The following is an 18149-nucleotide window of genomic DNA, read 5'->3' on the forward strand; positions in this document are numbered from 1 at the left end:
AGCAACCGACGTGGGAGTTCGAGTCGCGCTCGCAGACTAACATGAATCAGTTTCGATCGTTGGTGCGGAACAAGGCGCCTAACATTCGCATTCAGGATCAGATGCAGGATCAGGTCAGGACTTTGGACAGAAATTTCTCGCGCAGTCAGTTCAACGGTACCGCCGCGCAAAATAACACGGTGCCGAATATGTACGGTACGTATAATCGAGCGCAGGGGAGGCAGGAAAAGCCGACTGTGGCCACGCTGAGTCAGGTACAGGGTAGCGATCCTAATCTGTATGCCGTAACGGAACTCTAATCATGGTAAAGAAAGAAGAGACGAGATCGTATTCAATGTATGTGAATCATATTTTCAAAACATTGTCATTTTACCTGGGGAAAAATCTTGTCCTTCGATGAAGTTCAAGTCGTACGATTTGGAGTTCCTATTTAAGAGAAAAAAATGGCAAATCGATTTCGGGGATCTGCGATAAAAGTGAGGGAAAAAGATGTGAGGGGGAGGAGACGAGAAAAATCTTAGAGAACCTAGAAACTTGTGTGAGACATACTTTATATCCGAGATTTTGTACTTGTATATCATGTACAGTGATTGTGGTACGTCCTTCTGTGTTAGCCTCTCTCTTTGTTACCGCGTTCTTGATCAGATCGCGCGCGAAGTATCCAGAGAGGAATAAGTACTTAAAGCGGCGACGTATGTATTTATTGCTTGGTTGGTTGATCGATAAGGTACATCTCAACGAATAAGCACAAAGATCTTCATATAAAGATATTTACATTGACATCATTTACAGAGAGAATATTCGCTTGTTCATTCTAAATTAGCTGTTAATTTCGCGTACAATGTTTAACTTGAGGAAAGTTAAATATCGTTGAATGTCCTGAAGAAGAAATACCAAATTATACAATGAGGGAGAGAGATATACCGAGGTTTTTATATATATACTTTTTACATTTTATCACCGAGGGAATCTACGTTGAATTTTTCTCTGAGAGATATGCAATACACTTTATATATGTGTGTGAACGCGTTATATATACATACATCTCTAGTTACCGCACGAATGTCTCGTGATTTTTACGAGACACTTTGGCAGAAGTCGATTGATGTACGATGTACTGCCAATGCTTAGGCGAATATATTTTTTAAGTACAAACATGATGGTAGCACAGATGTTATGCGTTTTCAATTTTCACATGCGGAAGAGAAGGAGCTAAAACACGCGCGTGAGTGTCCGATTTATTATAAAAATTACTGGAAATCTACTTCCACAAGTCGTACTAGTTAAACTTACTGTATTACTTTTTTTAAGGCGGTGGAAGAAATAGATCTAAAATCGAATCTTACTTTGTAAGGATGGAGAATGAATTTTCTGCGGACTGTAGTCTTCCTGAGAGACATTCTGTAACACCAGAGATATACCGGGTATATAATCTAGCGATTATTTGATGTTCGTCAAATAGCGTCGAATACCAAATAATTATTTTAACACCAATGTTAAAATAATAAAGGTGATAAGAAGGAGAATTTACGTAAAACGGCTCATCTTTTAAAAAATTTTAACGTAACTTTCAGTAATTATTTCCCGCTTGCTAGATATCTTTATAATCGCCACGTTTTAATCGTAAATAATTAGATCCGAGTATCAAGGAATAATTTTGTGCCTGAATAACCGGACGAGTGTTGTTTACGATTATCAGAGCATCCGCTTGGCAATTCTTCAATTCTTACCTGAACGGATGCCTGAGGTTGTAGTGTATTCGGTACATCTCTAATTGACTACTATTTAGAAATTTCTAAAGAGTCGATAGATTTTCAAACGATAACAAGTGACTTTATACCGGCATCCGCATATAATTCAGTAAATCTGTATATAAACAGTAACAATTAAGATTATCGAGTAAACGTAAAAAGTGTGATAAATCGAATCTAGATGTTATACGAATTCGTGGAAGCATTTTGCCACTTTGGTTGACAGTTTGACTACGATTTCGGGATGTGGGGAGGAAAATCGTGCCATTCCAGTGTATAATGTATGCATTTATCGCAAACCCACTTTCCAGAATTTTCTTAGGAACTTGTGTTTAGTTGAATAACTATTATAATTAATCGTAATCGCAGTACACACCAAGAATTACAAGGAGCGTGAATAGCAAGGGGACTTTCTGATCCAATGTAAATAATTGTAATATTTATTACAGAGCGCGATAGCTCATATAGATATACTAGTAGCGTATAGTTTAGTTAAATGCGCTAATTTAAGTTTCGACGAGATAAATATTAAATGTGTACACGCGGTATACCGGCCGCGTAGATGAACAAGTGTGTATTTTGTTCATTTTATAGAAAGAGAGACGGAAAAGTACCCTAGTCAGTATATAAAGTTGAGTACATTCGATAACAGGTGAAAAATCTCTTGCCAAATTTTTAACTCAATGGGCTCAATTTAAACAAGAAAAAAAACAAGGATAAAAAGACTTGAAGAAAAAACTTAAAGAGGATTGCTCTTTTTTCTCAGATATTTGTATCGTCACTATTAATACATATGAAAGCTATATTAGTGCGTGATTGCCCCGATACATGTTCTAGATTAAGAAAAAAAAATTACTTGTCGAGAGAAAATATAGCGTGATCCAGCTTCAGTGTTTTAACGAAGTATGAGCACCTTTTATTTATAGCTTCGTAGCTTTTTTAGCTATATGATTACGTTTACTTGTTTTATTTTGCACCGAGTAGTTTCTTTTCTTCCATTTTGTTTTTCTATTATATTAAAAGTTATCAAAAATCATACGCAGAATTTTATTTCTTATTCAATGTTTAATTTTTTTTCACTTGTTTAATATATTGTTTTTTTCTTTTTCAATTTATAAAACGCTGGAGGTGGATATCTTTACATAATCGAAGAGAAATTGTAGTTTGAGATTTTACAATAAAGCGCGCAAACGGGATCAATGTATTATTCAGATGAAGGAACGTCGAGCGATCGGTTGATGAAGAGTCAATCGGTCGAAAATTAATTCATGCTTGGATAGTTTTCTGCAAAGGAATATTCGATTCGCGCTCAATTATATTTCCGGGCGAAAATAACGAAGAGGAGACTAGTTTACCGCGCGTTTAACGTATATTCCAAAATAATCTAGAACAGGAAACAGTTGTTAAACATCTCTTACCATGCGAACTTGTAATCTAGACAATTGTTATAATGAAAAATTTTCTCTTTTATTATAATTCTTCAATTTTTCTGTAGTTGAAACGAGAGTCTGAAGCACACAGTTATGAATCAGAGTTTCTAACGAATGAGAGATAATTTAAGTTTCTCATGATTTTTATACGATAAATAAATGTAATTGTGTGTGTGGTATAAAAGGCGAGAGCGTTTGCGAAACGAATACGAACAAAATAGAGAGGAAGGCAGGATGATTGAAAGAGAGAGAATATGTATGTGTCTATTATACATATATATATATGTATGCATGAGAGAGAATGGAAATTATTATTTTCAAAGATGATGGAAATGATGCGACGTATGATACATTAAATAACTTGTTTTTGGAAATCGGTTTTCTTGGCCTACGGCAATTTTTCACGAATTTTTCGCGAATTAAGAAGAGTAGTTAATAAACGAAAATCAAAAAAGAGAGAAGAATCGGATTGGATACGCGTGACAGACGAGGAAAACGGGAGACCTAAGCTTTTCTGCACCCTTTTAAGACTGATACTGGATATATACAAGAAGGACATCCAGGGCTCTAATATTTTTTCTCCCTATATTCGTAGATAAACACGTAATTTTTTACACGTGTTGGGATGGAACGTTTATTTCTGTCACGTAATAGTATCCATCTTCCTTTCGATATTTTTTCTTCAATTTAAGTTGCACTTCTGACGCAACTTTCTCTTGCTATATCTATTATAGCGGAAATGTAGATAATATATATTATATTATTTTTTCCTGCGCATTTCTCTCTCATTGCGCGAAAGAGATTGGTTTATAAAGTACGTAGAGGCTAACTCGATTACTCTCCAATTTACATAAGTTATGATATTCTACTGCGTCTTTGTTTGTATGTGTGCGGTTACGCGAATTTTGATGTAATATAAAAGAGACTTATCTCAAAGAGGGATATAAATATATACATAGGAGGCAACAGAGACAGAGAACGAAGCTCGTTAATCGATACCACTTTTGTATATTACGATTGTGTCTATAATTGCCATATTCTGGATTTAATTCCTCATATTGTAACGGAACATGAATATTATAAAAAGAGAAATAAAAACCTAAGATCCATAATTATTTATCGCGATTACATCGCCGTAGGAATTTATATAACCGTAGAAATTCATTATTCATAAATATGTATGTGTCTGTTGTGTGTGTGTGTGAAGCGCAAGACGAGACTTTTTAATCCCTGTTCTCTATATTACAATATTTCGTAGTCATTAGCAATACTTTATTACAACAATTTTGGTACATAAATATACATACTGCTTGATTTCTTTTCATCTCTTCAATATTTTTCAACAATTTACGAATTACTCCTAATTACGCGATACATTTTACCTGTTGATCTTAATCATTGCAATATTTTACTTTGATTTTTCATCATCGATTAATATGGGAGCAATAATACAGATCATTCTTTTTCTATTTTATTTAGATGGGAATATAAGTTCTTTCTTTGGCGAGTCATTGCTTACATCTTTCGAATACCTTCAGAACACTTTTTCTTATAATATTTTCATACACGATACATAGCTATATTCTTCATTATCTTTCATAAAAGATATAAATGTACATGGAGAAAGAGAAAGAAATATTCCTTATTACACTTTAATTACAATGTTGTGCTTGTGGAAATTGGAAATTTAACGAATGCGAAGAATATCATTTTATAGATTAGTAATTTAAAGGGAATAAAAATGATCGAAAAGGAGAAAATATTTTTAAATGACTTTGATGACAAAAAAAAGCTGTACGTAAGCATCTTTCGAGATAGTGTAATTAAAGAATATCTAATACATATATAATACATATAAAACTTTACTATATTCAACAATAAATAAGTTTTATTGTGATATATTCTAAAAAAAAGATATCTGCCAAATATATCTAATCAAATGCAAATTAATATTAATAAAATAGAAGAAGCAAAAGACAACTGTGTGTGATTAGAAGAGAAAATGATCTGTTCCAATTATTGTTTCACAAAGCTAGTGCCAGACTAATGCATTTATTCGCAATTCGCGTTGTGTGGAGAGAAAATTTATTCGCATTCTTCATGGAACCTGTCCGTTCATGCATGCAATATGCGTCAAGATTCGTGCTTGTTTCTGCATCTTCGTGGCTGGACCGCTGGTGATCGGAATAAAAAAGACATGTCACGAGAAAAATAAAGGCGAAATCGATCGCCGAAGCATATCAAAATCGAATCGCGTACAAGTTTGCCGCGTCAACAGGTATTGCAGTGTAAAATTGTTATGCGTGAACTTACCATAAAAGTAACACTGCTACGTGTATCAGTCTAATAAGTACATGGACCATCCCATGATTAAGTCGCGATCGTTTAGTAGCGAAAATCTATTCGTTTAATAGAGCGAAGTATGTGAAAGAGACTCTGCGGAGGCATTACGTGAGAAGGTGAGAAACAGCTGGTCAAAAGTATTAGATGCCAAAAAAATTAAACTGTCGCGCGCGTTTTGTTTTACCCAACAAATAAGTTATACAGATTACAGTCTAATACTTTGCAGATATAAAGAGTACCTGGAGGTGGGAAACATCTTAGCGTTCCAATGTAATATCGCTTTCATGCCAAGTTCAACAACTTGGAAACAAGAATGCTCTCGACGTATCATCGTAACGGTAGAAATATTCACTACGACTTCAATGTTTCCCCCGACTCTTCCTTCACTTGGGGTTGGAAACTGGCACTGATTATCAGAGGCATGCTCTTACCGCTCTGTAAGCTAGAATGACTGGATGATCGACTATGGCTTTGACTATTAGCACCGACTGGTGTTTGCACTAGTGGCTGAGGCGGAGTTCTAGCACCAGAACCGTTGCTGTTCGCGAAATTAGGTTGCAGTTGCATGTGATACTTGTAGATATTTTCCGTACTCTCCACAATACCTGTTTCAACAGATATAAAAGTATATTATTTATATTATGATTATATATTTTGTGAATGTGAACACATATCATTGTATAAAATTTAATAATTACCAGCTTGCAAGTTTAAACTACGACCGCGAACGCCCGTCTCCTTGGAAATAGGACTCCACCAATTGACAAAGGTCCCCACTACGGGGACGTGCCTAAGAATACCCTCCTGCCATAATTTTTCCGCATTTTCCCTCTCGAGATCGGTTTGCGCCGTCTCGATACCTCTCTTAACTACTTCAGAAATGGTATCCATCATCTTAGAACTAGCTTCAACCTCCTGGCCAACTTGCAAGACTAAGGATAACAGTTCAGCAACGTCTGAAAGTGGTGTCATAGCATTTTCAATGAAAAATAACGTATGTGGAGTCGCATCAATGTTCAAAAAAGTATCTTGTCCTTACCTGTATCTTGTGTCACCATGCCAAATCGTACACAGGCCAAACCATCTGCGCCTTCTCCAAGGGAAAACGCGGCGTCCGTGCTGCGCAGAGTTTCAACCAATTGCGTATTTAGCTTGTTCAATTCTTCCCTTGCTTGATCGGTCATAACGTGAATCCAGGTAGGCGGAGCGTAACGCACACCACCCAAACCCGCCCAACCCGGCATTTCCACTAAATGTAAAGAATCATTCTCTGAGACTAAACGTACGAAGGTGTCTTTGTGTTCCACTGTCGCTAGTAATATTTCCTATTCAACGAAATTGCGATGGCGTTACTGATGAATTTACAATTAACGTTGATGATTAATTCGAGACATTTGGCACCGTATTCCTACCGCATCTTCAACGTTAAATGCTTTGCCAGTTTAAATTACTCGTTTAAGAGAAGATTATAAAAAGAAAATGTCATACATTTATCGTTTTACGTTCGGTAGGAATACAGACCTGCAAAATCCAAGATGTTCTTACTATTTGCTGTTCAAGACAGGTCACTAGATTATCTATATCTTCGGTCGTAGGCGGCTGATCGGGATTCTCCAATGGACAGATGCGAATCGCGACACCGCACTGTTCTATATCACAAAGTTCTATTTGTACATTGTCAATGTCCCTCTGAAGAATCTGTCCCAACCAGGAGTTTAATTTGTCGTAATAGGGTAGCACGCGCTCCGTGGCTTGAAGATCCTTGTGCGCAGGTACAAATTGGAAAACTAACGCGCCCGCTACAACTTCGAATAACTGTAAATTGTTTACAGGATTGTTTGCGAGATATTCACTTAAAGTGTAAGACTCTGTTTCACCACCTGGCGATTGACTCTGAAAGAAAGAGAAATTTTGGTTTCACAGTATATTTTCTTTTTTCTCAGCAAAGAGTATTTCATTCTTCTGGAGAAACTTACCAATATTCTAATGCAAGAGAACTCTTTAATCTTATTGTACAACTCTTCCACTGCCAAGAAACATCTTTTAAATCTGTTGTATACTCCGTCTCGACCTAGAGCTTGCAAAACGGCCCACAAGGGTAAAGTTGGTAATCTTCTAGACAATGAATCTGCCATTAGTCCTGAGACTAGCGATAGGGTAGTGTCTCTCGGAGTAGGTCTTCCTCCTTTAATATCTGCTAATCTATATAATGTCTATAAACGAATATTAAGGAAAATGGAAACAATAATTGATTGACATAATGTATATAAAAGAACATCATAATAGAAGGAGATAAATAAGTCATAACGACTATACAGAATATATGGACAACAAAAATCAAACTTCTTTTACCAAAATATTTTAACATTTTAATTTAGTTTCAAATATTGCTATCATTTTAACATTTATATTCTTAAAGATATCAAAACACATCATAAAAGGATACAACTACTGGTAGCGAAGGTATACCTAGCCATGTGCCAAGTGGTAATGTAATGCTGTCTGCAATCTTTGATGGCTACAACATAAAAAATAAAAGAAGATTTCAAAAAGACGTTTGACGATGAAAAGAGGCGAGCAAAACTTTGTGAATAACACATGCGAACATTTACCAAATCTTTCGTCGAGTTGTTCAACGCGAGCGCAGCCAGTGAATGTCCTCTGAGATGCAACCAAACGTTATATTTGTCACATATCGCTCGTAATCGCGTAATATTGTCGCAATGACCCGTTAGTACGGAACCAGCCTCGGCTAGTACCAATAACGGCGTCACATTGTTGGATTGAGTATCCTCCGCTAAGCGTCTCTCCAATGCCGAGATGTCCATTGTATGCCTCGAGCCAAACATGGTGTTGTGTGGGATTGGTCTTATACAATGAAGTGGCAAAGAGAGCTGCGGAAACATAGCAAATCTTTAATGTGTATTAGCCAGTTTTAGCGATCTTCAAACTCTTCTGTGACATGTATCCCACAATAATCACTGAAAAAAGGATCGAGGAATATCACCTGTCTGCACAAGTGCTGGACGACGCCTAAGGGTGCAGCGACGGAGCTGTAAATTAGAGGAGTCTGAGATACGAGCGCGGTGAAGCCCTCCTCCATGTATCGAGGATATTTTCGATGTAGGGCGAGCCGCGTCACCCTGACCAGTCCCTCCAGGTGATCCTCGTGGAAGGAGGACGCGCAATCGACGAAGCGGAAGATGTGACTGAGCCATCTCGTCGTGTCGGCGGCGAGACGACCGGCGAGCTTTTGAGCGTGTGACTTTGGTAGCGCTATCGCGTAAGCCGAAACGGTGTGCGTAACTAAGGCCAATCTCACCGTCTCGGTTAGACTCGGTAGAGCCGTGATCTGGCTGACTGGCGTGTCCGTGGAGTCTGCCTCGACTGGTTGCGGCGCATCCTCGTGAACCACCAAATCCTGTAGGACAGAAATTTTCTGATGAAATCTCTGGTGTCTTTATTTCTTCAAATTTTAATTAGCATCGGTCATGTGTTTCGACTTTGTATATTATAATAAGTGTAATATTACATATTTATAACATACATGTTTTGAATTATATTTTGTTATTTTTTTTTATTATATTTTTATTTTATTATTTTTCTTATTATATTTTTTATTTTATTATTTTTTTATTATTATTTTCTTACTATATTTGTCTTATATGTTTATACATGTTTATTTCTTATTGTATATTTATTATAGATATAAGAAAAATAAAATAAAAAATACAATAAGAAAAATGTAATAAACATACAATAAGATATAAACATATAATAATATGTCATATCCCATACAGCACAGAATATTGCAGCAATATTATTAATATTGTTGTAACATTGCAATATTGCCGCAATATTGCTGCAATTTTCTGTATGGGATATTATATAATAAACGCAAGTACAATAAAAAATATATACTTATATTAAAAATATATTTATACTTGTTACATATGTTACGTAATAAACGTGTAATAAAAAATTAAATAAAACACACATGACAGTCAAAAGAAAATAAGCGGCGCAAAACACTCGGCCACGTGATAAGCAATCATCGGAGCTATCGCGCTATCGGAACAACCAATCGCGCGCGTCCATGGCTCTTCCGCTGATAAACACACACACACACCTACACACCCTCATTCGCTCACCTGTATCAACGCCAATATCTCGTCCGGTTTCCTCGGCTGCGACAGGAATCCCGAGGGGTTGTTCCACGTGGTGCCGCCGTGACCGTCGGCCTCCCGCTCCACCGCCTGCTCGAGGCGCGCGATCACCTGGGACGCCTGGAAGTGCAACGCACCCACCTCGGTGGCCGCGAACGGCGGGCCGCCGCCTCCGGCGCTGACCTGTCAAAATCAGAAGGAGGAACGTCACCGCGGGTTAACCTCCGGTCTCACGTCGCCGATCGCGCGATCATCTCCCATCTCGTCCCCCGCCCCTTTCCCCCTCATCGATCGTCCTGCGATCCGTCTCTCCTCCGGGACGACCCGGTTGACGCTCGTCGCCGGGTTATACGCACCTCTAGTATGTCCTGCGCTATACTTTCCATCGCCGCGTTATCGTTTGTGTCAGCCTCCTCGGCCATCGTGGCAGTAGTCGTGGCCGGCAGTAGCGTCGCCTTGATTGCGTCCACGATCGATCGATCAACCCTCGTGTTCGCGGAAAAAATCTCCCGTCAAAATTTTCTGCGGGAGGCGCGTCCTGTGGAGCGCGAATTTGTATTTATTTTATTGATTCTCGAGTTCTCACTGGACTTTGGACGGAGGGATTAAGGGAGAGAGAAGGAACGGGGCCCGATGTTCGTGAGAGGCGACACTTTTATTTTATCGATATGGCCGTCGCAGCGCCATTCGTTCGATTCGCAAGTATTGTACTTTATCGGAACGTTTATCCGATTGTATTTCGTTGCGAAAAACGTGGAAAGTAATGTGTTTTTAATATTTTTTAGATATCTTAATCTATTTTTTAATCGAACATGGTTGCGCTTTTTATCAAATAGATTTAATCATATTTTATAAACGATGTTTCACATCAATTATTTTTTCGGTTATTTATCAATATCCATGAATATTTACTCTGCAAAGCTTTCTTTAAAAATTAACAAGATTTAGAAAGAAACACTCAGTAGCTTCTAAAAAGATTCAACATAATTAAATTTAAAAAAATCTTAATATAAAATAATTCTGTTTATATATACAACCATCAGAAGCAATTAAATGAGATGGTAAATTGTGAGGGGAAAAATAATTTTTAACAGGATTTTAAAATATTGTATATATAAAATAATTGAGAAAAAATTAATTTTAGAATTTTAAAATATTGTATATATAAGATATATATTTCTTCAATACATCTTTATTAAGTTTTATAAAATAACTGTGTATATTTTAATTAAATTATTTTTTAGATTATAAGTCCTTTAGGAATATTATTCATTAATCGAAAGAAAATAGATATGATTAATGATTATTATGATTAATTAAATAAAACAAAATAATATATGTGATTTTTGTAAAAAATATATACACAATATAGAGATATTTATATATTGAAATAATTTAATTTTAGGATCTTACAATAATAATAAAAATGAAATGAAATGAAATGCTACAGTTTTTTCAATACAGGAGTAGTAGAAAGCATCGCTGTATAAGTAATAAATTTTTACTGTATAACATTACAGATACATATAACAATATATGTAATCATGATTTATACAATCTCGACTGTACCACCGACCTTTAACAGAGACTCTTTCAATTTCTCTGCTTCATCTTTCGCTAAATCCGCCTTCACTATCGTAGGTACGCTTTCGACAAACTTTTTCGCCTATTTTTGTACAAAATAAAACAATTTTTAATAATATAACACTTGATTAAAACAAGAGTACTTAATAAGTAAACTTAATACCTGAACAAGATTTGTGTCGGGTAACTGGTTCTTTATTTCCTTTATTAGAGGTATCTTCTGTTTTTCGTCATATCCTGTCAGTTTAACAGTAAATGATGTTTGTACTCGTTTTTGCACTTGCTCTTCTTCCTCCTAAATGGAAAAAATAAAAAATAATTCTCTTGAAAACTTTAAAAATTTTATCATGAATAAAATAAAATGAATAGATACTTGATATTATATATATATATATGTTCTTTCTATTATCTTCTAATTTAATTAAATATAATAAGATTACCTCAGCCTGACACTGCAGCAAATTCAAATTTAAATAAATATAGTTGGAATTTTATATTTTTACAAAAAAAGTTACGTTCCATAAAATGGAACTTGTATAATGTATGTATATATAAAACATTACAATGATACAAAAGTTACCTCAACTTGAGGCGCGGCAACAAATCCTCCCATAGGCATGACAGGCGCATCTGGTAGATTTAGTCGTTTCTTTAATAAATCACTAAGCTGCGCTACTTCTATCAGATTGAGAGCACTTATGTCATTAGCTATTTTGTCGATTTTTGGGTCCACCGGTTTGTCCACACCTGATGGAGGTGGTTGTGGTTGTGGTGGCGTAGTTGCTGCCGCAGCACTTGTTGCCTCTGTTTGTCGAATAATGCTAAATGCATAACAAGTATATCATTGAAATAATTCCCTGTTAGAGAAGTGCCTCTAATTTGAGAAAGTTATCCAACATTTATTATTAAACTTCGTATCTTTTCATTCAATTAAATTATTTTTTGCTAATTTTTATTTTATCGAATAAAATTATATACATAAATAATATAATTTATAATATTATAAAATTATATAATATAATCTTATATTATATATTTATGATATAATATATAATAACTAACATTATATTAATATTATATTATATTAATATAATTTAATAATATAAATATATATTATTTCGAATTTTCGAAATTAAGATAACCATGTACAAAGGAGGTCATGTAACCTTACTCGTTCGCATTGTCACATACATGTGTACTCGAAATATGTCAATCTCTCACCATTTATGAAACTGACGAAATTGATGAGGGTTTTGCCGAGATATCAGGCGGAATGTGTTAATCATCTCGAATCTAGTTTTCAACAACACGAAACAGAAATCCGATTATCCGAGTAATAAACGATTCACTCAAGTTCAATCATAGAATAATAAGTATCGTAGAGCAGTGATATGCAGAGATGTCAGATGCATCTTCCGGGGCCAATAATAGCTAGATGCATCGCGTCTAGTTACATGCGTATACTTCATGACTGTTGGTTCAAAAAATTATATATTTATATAATTAATATGTGTTATACATGAATATATAAGAATAATTTTACAAAAATGATATACATTATATATGCGATACTTATAACCCAGCAAACAACAGTTATATAACTGTTAGTTATAATTTCCCACTCAACAATATAACTGTTACGTGTTATGTAACAGTTACATAACATGTAACAGTTATATTGTTGAATGGGAAATGACAACTAACAATTTTTAATATTAAAACTATATAAAAAAGCCATAGAAAAAAAAAACATGTATGTGGGTAACAAAATTTTTGAAATTGAGGAGAAAGTAATGATTTTAATTTTAGTTATAATAAAAACTATTAAGAATGAATTCTCAAATAAAATAGGCATTAATTTAATAAAAATGTAATTTAATAAAATAAATTTTCTAAGTATCATTTTGTCAATTGCTTTGAAAGATCACATCGTAATTTTCTGGAGAATAATATTTAAATAAAATTGATGCAATTCGTATGGCATCTATGATACGTCGTTTATCGTGAACTATGTCACTTCATCTTTCTATTAATAAAAATATCGAATTGTAATCGAGAAAATAGAAGGAGGATTTAATGTCTTTCCACGTTATATAGCATTTTATGTCATCTTAATAAGTATCACATCTTCAATATCTTATAAACAAATTTAAAAACGCTCATGAAAATAAGCTGCGGATACCGATCTCATCTTGCTTATCAGCATCATCAACGAATCGTGTTATGCCGAGTTTGTCAACTTACTCGGCTATTTGGTTTCTTATGCTCTTCTATGATCTAACCATGACAGAGAATAAACTATATCCAAGTATAGTATCTTTTGAGCTAAATTCAAATTTCTTTATCTCGTTAAACTTTTAAATAGATTCGTGCAAATTTGTAAAAACAATAAATTCAGCATCGAAATGTATAAATAAACCCAGCAAGCACCAAATAACAGTTATATAACTGTTAGTTATAATTTCCCACTCAACAATATAACTGTTACATGTTATATAACAGTTACGTAACATGTTACAGTTATATTGTTGAGTGGAAAATTACAACCAACAATTATATAAATGTTATTTGGTGTTTGCTGGAAACAAATATATTATAATGATATTAACCTTTTGATATAGCAATAAATTGCATTGCACATTATGGTTTATTCCTTGGATTTTCCCAGAAAAGAATATTTCTCTCTTGGATCCTCAGAAGGAAAGAGTGGCACGTGATCTCTCTAAAGAGTTTTGGAAAAGAAGATTACTTTATAATAATGAAATGATCGAAACCGATGGATCTTTGAACGAGACCTCACGACTTAATGTAAACGCTCAAATAGCTAGAGATGGAAAATTTGGAGATGTCATAGAAAGTACAAAGGATCGGACTCTGATAGACTTTAAAGGACCGGCGATAATCGATGAGGATCTTGATAATAAGAGTGATCAGGATTTTGCGGATCACGTTCGCGTCAAGAGAAGCGAACCGACCAACGATTCGATCATCCGTCATCAGCTGAACATGAAACTTGATTCTTTTTCGCAAAATTCCCGGAGCAATAACGATACGAGGAACGTTTACGGCGATCTCATGTCCGATTTTAAAGACTCATATGTGAATCCAGATCGTAGAAATCGATCTAATACGATTATCATAGATGTAATGCATTCAAGACACAAAAGAGGAGTCTTGTCTGAAACCAGGCAACGTGAAGAACGCCTGAAAAGAAGTGTTAGACAATCGAAGTATCGCGTTGCGACTAAAAACAGGAAGAAGAGGCACGATACGTTGAAGTCTTCTCGCAAACCTGGCAAGAAAAAAGCGGACAATTCGAGTACATTTCGTAATGATTTAAATTTCATTTCGAGTTAAAATATTTTGCATGTTGAGTCTGTTCATATCTTACGATTGTTCCACTCTAAATATAAAGTAACAATATAAATTATAATTACATTAATCAGTTCTTAATAAAAGAGAATCGTTAGTTATATCCTTTACAAAAAAAATCTAACGTTATCTATTTCTTTTATTATAAAAAAATTTATTTCTTTCAATGTTGTACGATGTCATTTATGATAGCCATGTATAATAATTGAATTCATGTTATAGTAAAAGTAAAATAATAGTATATATTAAATTGTTTTATTTTAAATTTATTACATATTTTAGAATTTTAAATTTATTAGAATTTATTAGATTTATTTTAAATTTATTTTATATATGAAAAATTAAATTAGGGATTTACTTTTAATTTGTATGATTTGACAGCAGGTGACATACAAATACAAGTATAAATGCAAAGTCGAGTATTCAATTCCATAAAATAAATTTCTTTCAATCAACTTTACCTATTTATAGAAAAGGCAAGAAAAAAAACAAAAATCATACCTGCCAAAACGATGGATGAATCGCGAATAGAGAAAAGGGAATCCGGGAGTGACAGTTTGAACACTGATCTTGCTAGAACTAGCATTACCGACTACGACAAAGTAAGAATCTTAATTATTCGTATCAATAACACGCATCATTAATTAACAATAAAAATTATAAATAAATTCAGCAGGAAGAAAACGCTGTTGCATCGCCCTTTGTGCAAACTGGAAGAGCGGAATTGCGGGTCCGTATCGAAAAAATTCCCAGGAATGAGTCATCCCTTATTAGCAACTGGACGGATCATTCTATCGGGACTAGTACTTGTTCAACTGCGTTATTAAAATATGACGACGACGAGATTGTGAACGAAAATGCCACAAATTTTCAACTCGTCCCGAATTTCGATTCTGCTGGGAGGGGAAAAGTTAATAACTTGACAGTGGAAATTATAGTAAAGAAGCTAGATTGCAGAAGCAACATTGCCAATCGGCAGACAAACGATTCCAGAAACGCATCGTTATTTAACTATTCGGAATCTTATCCGATTGGATCCGATCTGTCAAGTATCAAGGACAATCCAGGCTTGGAAAGTGGCAAATATAATCGCGCCGAGACATCGTTGGACGAGGATGCAAAATCGCGCGCGAAGAGAAACCAGGAAATTACGTCTGGACGTTATCTACGAAGCGATAGGAACGCACTGATAGGATCGAAACGTTCCAAGAACGGACGAGGAACATCGATCGAAGGTGTAAAGCGCGAAAAGTCGAAGCACAAGCCTCGTGGTAACCGCGCCGTGAGGTCGATCGAAGAAATTAAGGAGCTCGCTGAGAAATTAATCATCAAGGTGAGTCGCTGTATCGTTGGATAAAGAGTCACCTCCACGTTGATCGTCCCAAGATTTCAAAATCGATTTCGACTACACATCTTTCGCTTTCGTATCTTTCGTCTTCAGGTAAACGAATTGCAAGTGTACGTGAGCGATCGTAACGAGACCACGACGGACATCTGCGTTGATAAGAATGCAAATCGTCTGGTCATCGAAGGGACACCCAGGACCTCTTCTGAGAAAAAACGCCTTGCGAAAGTTTCCAAGTCCGAGATCGCCGACAATCCTCGACATCTGGCGAGCAACAGCGGACGAGTGACTTCAGCAGGGAAAAGAGCGTCATCCCGAGTCGTGTCTTCCAGTGGTTCGAGATTCGCGCGAGGAGAGAACCCAATCCCGAGGAGCAAATCACGTCGCAAGTGGGGCAGGTGGATGGATTGGAGCAGTTGCAGTGTTACATGCGGCAAGGGTCGACAGATCAGGTGGAGACATTGTCTGCACGATTGCACCGATGCGGAAACCGAGATGGAGGAGAAAGCGTGCCAATTGCCAGCTTGTCCCCCGGGTAAGTTCCTGGGAATATTTCGATGATGTAGCCCCACATAAGTGTCTTCCAATTGTCCAATTGAAATATAATCAGCTTCTCGATACACAATTGCTTTCTGTTGATAAGAGTATTCATTTTTCGAGAAGAAAAGTTCGCAAAGCATCTGATAAATTTTTAACTCTAGATCTCTTCTTTTGTGAATGAAAGTTTTTGTACAAATTTATGATTTTAGATTGGAAACTTACACTTTACCACACAGCAATTTTTGAAATCGTGCAAAAATGTAATTGAATTTTTACAATCTCGAGAACTTTCCTAATCAATAATATGGTGACAATTGTGTAAATGTAATAAATAAATTAATGTATTTTTTTCCAGTTATTTTTTTATGAAATACATATTATACAGGATATTTTAAACAATATCTCCTCCACTTTTGCCGGTATTATTGCCGGTGATGCTACAAAATAACGCGAAACGCGATGTAGTGCCGATAAGTCGTACAATCGAACATTCGTGAAATGAATCAAGCGAAACTGCATCGATATAACGCACTCAACTATTCGGCTCACTCGGGAGATCAGAGTTACATTGATCACAATGGTAAAACACGCATTCTTTTGCGCATATACACATATACATATACATTCATGCATCATTATGTAATCGCATGGTATACGATTATCGATATTCACAATTCTGTCCTAGATTATTGGACGCAAAAGATGCATCAGTCGTCATTGCATAATTGTATCATACCTATTCTTCGACTAAATCGCGAACGCTATGTATTTGAGCTTTGCTTTAAACATTTTTATCAACAAATGTGTCCGCAATTGTAATTGCTATCCATGCAAATCTGGTATGTTTGCGATCAAAGCTTGACATTTGCAGCGCAGTTAATAACCAGCGCACGCTTTTGGCTTATCATTTATACAAGCTAGTCACTCGTGTGGAAGAACCAAGGTGCATCTTGTGATATATGTATATATATAAAAAGTTTTCGATTTTTTTTTAATTTGCATATAAAACCGCAGATCCACGAGATCGGAATACATCACTATTAAAATAATATATTTTTCGCTTGTTCGACTTGATTGTTCTCGTCGGAAGAACAATAAGCCAGTACACCCAATTGCTCTTGACCTCCGGCGAACACTCGCACATCTCGGTCATCGTCCATGCGCATTTTTGCGAGTACTACTTGCACTCGTTCCATCATTTCCATACCCAAAGTGTCCACTAAAAATATAAATATATTATTAGAGAGAGATATAATATTAAATTTTATATAATATACCGATCCAGCGCGCAATATATATTATGACAAGAATATATTTATACACAAGTATACTTACAACCCATGCCAACAACATCCGTCGCCAAAGTTCTCGCTACAGCTAATCTTACATTAGGTACTCTGTCGACAGATAGGCCTATCAAATATGGTAACATCTCCTTAGAAAACATGCTTCCTGTAATTGCGCCGTTGCGGATCAAGTGAGAGCACACGAGTGCGTAAATCTGTCGGTGTATCCATTTTTTAGTATTTTTAACTAGAATGTCTCGGAATTCGTGAATAAGAGACGTAATCAGAGCGTCATCGCGAGATAAGTAGCACATAATTCGCGTGATCTGAAA

General features: G+C 35.6%; 5 protein-coding genes across 18 annotated transcripts in view; 2 read left to right on the forward strand and 3 right to left on the reverse strand.

Annotated features, from left to right (window-relative positions):
* Positions 1 to 41: 41 nt before the first annotated feature.
* Positions 42 to 4514, forward strand: LOC145977355 (uncharacterized). The gene has a single exon (XM_083109280.1). It carries the CDS (start codon positions 42 to 44, stop codon positions 297 to 299), a length of 258 nt encoding a protein of 85 aa, XP_082965406.1. The 3' UTR covers positions 300 to 4514.
* LOC145977314 (putative pyridoxal-dependent decarboxylase domain-containing protein 2) lies at positions 4432 to 10234 on the reverse strand. Of its 3 annotated transcripts, none has more exons than XR_014440478.1 (11): positions 10047 to 10234; positions 9676 to 9873; positions 8532 to 8945; positions 8137 to 8418; positions 7971 to 8042; positions 7501 to 7737; positions 7070 to 7417; positions 6564 to 6849; positions 6223 to 6480; positions 5764 to 6129; positions 4432 to 5355 (listed from the first exon to the last, which is right to left on the reverse strand). XR_014440478.1 is itself a non-coding variant. In XM_083109203.1 (10 exons), the coding sequence occupies exons 1-10, from the start codon at positions 10110 to 10112 to the stop codon at positions 5876 to 5878; spliced, it is 2415 nt and encodes an 804-aa protein (XP_082965329.1). In that variant the 5' UTR covers positions 10113 to 10234; the 3' UTR covers positions 4432 to 5875. The 3 variants fall into 3 exon arrangements, 1 of the variants encoding a protein (XP_082965329.1); XR_014440474.1 differs by having other exon boundaries at positions 5495 to 6129; XM_083109203.1 differs by having other exon boundaries at positions 4432 to 6129.
* A 941-nt stretch (positions 10235 to 11175) lies between these two features.
* Positions 11176 to 12655, reverse strand: Mrpl12 (mitochondrial ribosomal protein L12). The gene is made up of 4 exons (XM_083109267.1): positions 12496 to 12655; positions 11855 to 12095; positions 11438 to 11569; positions 11176 to 11356 (listed from the first exon to the last, which is right to left on the reverse strand). Exons 1-4 carry the CDS (start codon positions 12558 to 12560, stop codon positions 11240 to 11242), a joined length of 555 nt encoding a protein of 184 aa, XP_082965393.1. The 5' UTR covers positions 12561 to 12655; the 3' UTR covers positions 11176 to 11239.
* A 661-nt stretch (positions 12656 to 13316) lies between these two features.
* Positions 13317 to 16868, forward strand: LOC145977444 (uncharacterized). 3 transcript variants are annotated; one of them, XM_083109461.1, is made up of 5 exons: positions 13317 to 13582; positions 13943 to 14602; positions 15118 to 15248; positions 15323 to 15979; positions 16088 to 16868. In XM_083109461.1, the coding sequence occupies exons 1-5, from the start codon at positions 13498 to 13500 to the stop codon at positions 16550 to 16552; spliced, it is 1998 nt and encodes a 665-aa protein (XP_082965587.1). In that variant the 5' UTR covers positions 13317 to 13497; the 3' UTR covers positions 16553 to 16868. The 3 variants fall into 3 exon arrangements, with proteins under 3 accessions (XP_082965587.1, XP_082965578.1, XP_082965596.1); XM_083109452.1 differs by having other exon boundaries at positions 15320 to 15979; positions 16088 to 16867; XM_083109470.1 differs by having other exon boundaries at positions 13318 to 13582; positions 13943 to 14593; positions 15320 to 15979; positions 16088 to 16867.
* Positions 16855 to 18149, reverse strand: part of LOC145977402 (serine/threonine-protein phosphatase 4 regulatory subunit 1) — a 138397-nt gene continuing 137102 nt past the window's right edge. For all 10 annotated transcript variants that reach the window (XM_083109360.1, XM_083109368.1, XM_083109378.1 and 7 more), the window contains 2 exons: positions 17867 to 18143; positions 16855 to 17750 (listed from right to left, as the gene is read on the reverse strand). In XM_083109360.1, coding sequence (XP_082965486.1) covers positions 17572 to 17750; positions 17867 to 18143 — 456 coding nt within the window. In that variant the 3' untranslated portion in view covers positions 16855 to 17571. The remainder of the gene's footprint in view (positions 17751 to 17866; positions 18144 to 18149) is intronic.

This window comes from Camponotus vicinus, unplaced genomic scaffold (genome assembly GCF_025532165.1).
Source record: "Camponotus vicinus isolate PSW18456_S1 unplaced genomic scaffold, iyCamVici1.0 SCAF_1, whole genome shotgun sequence".
NCBI classification, from domain to species: domain Eukaryota; kingdom Metazoa; phylum Arthropoda; class Insecta; order Hymenoptera; family Formicidae; genus Camponotus; species Camponotus vicinus.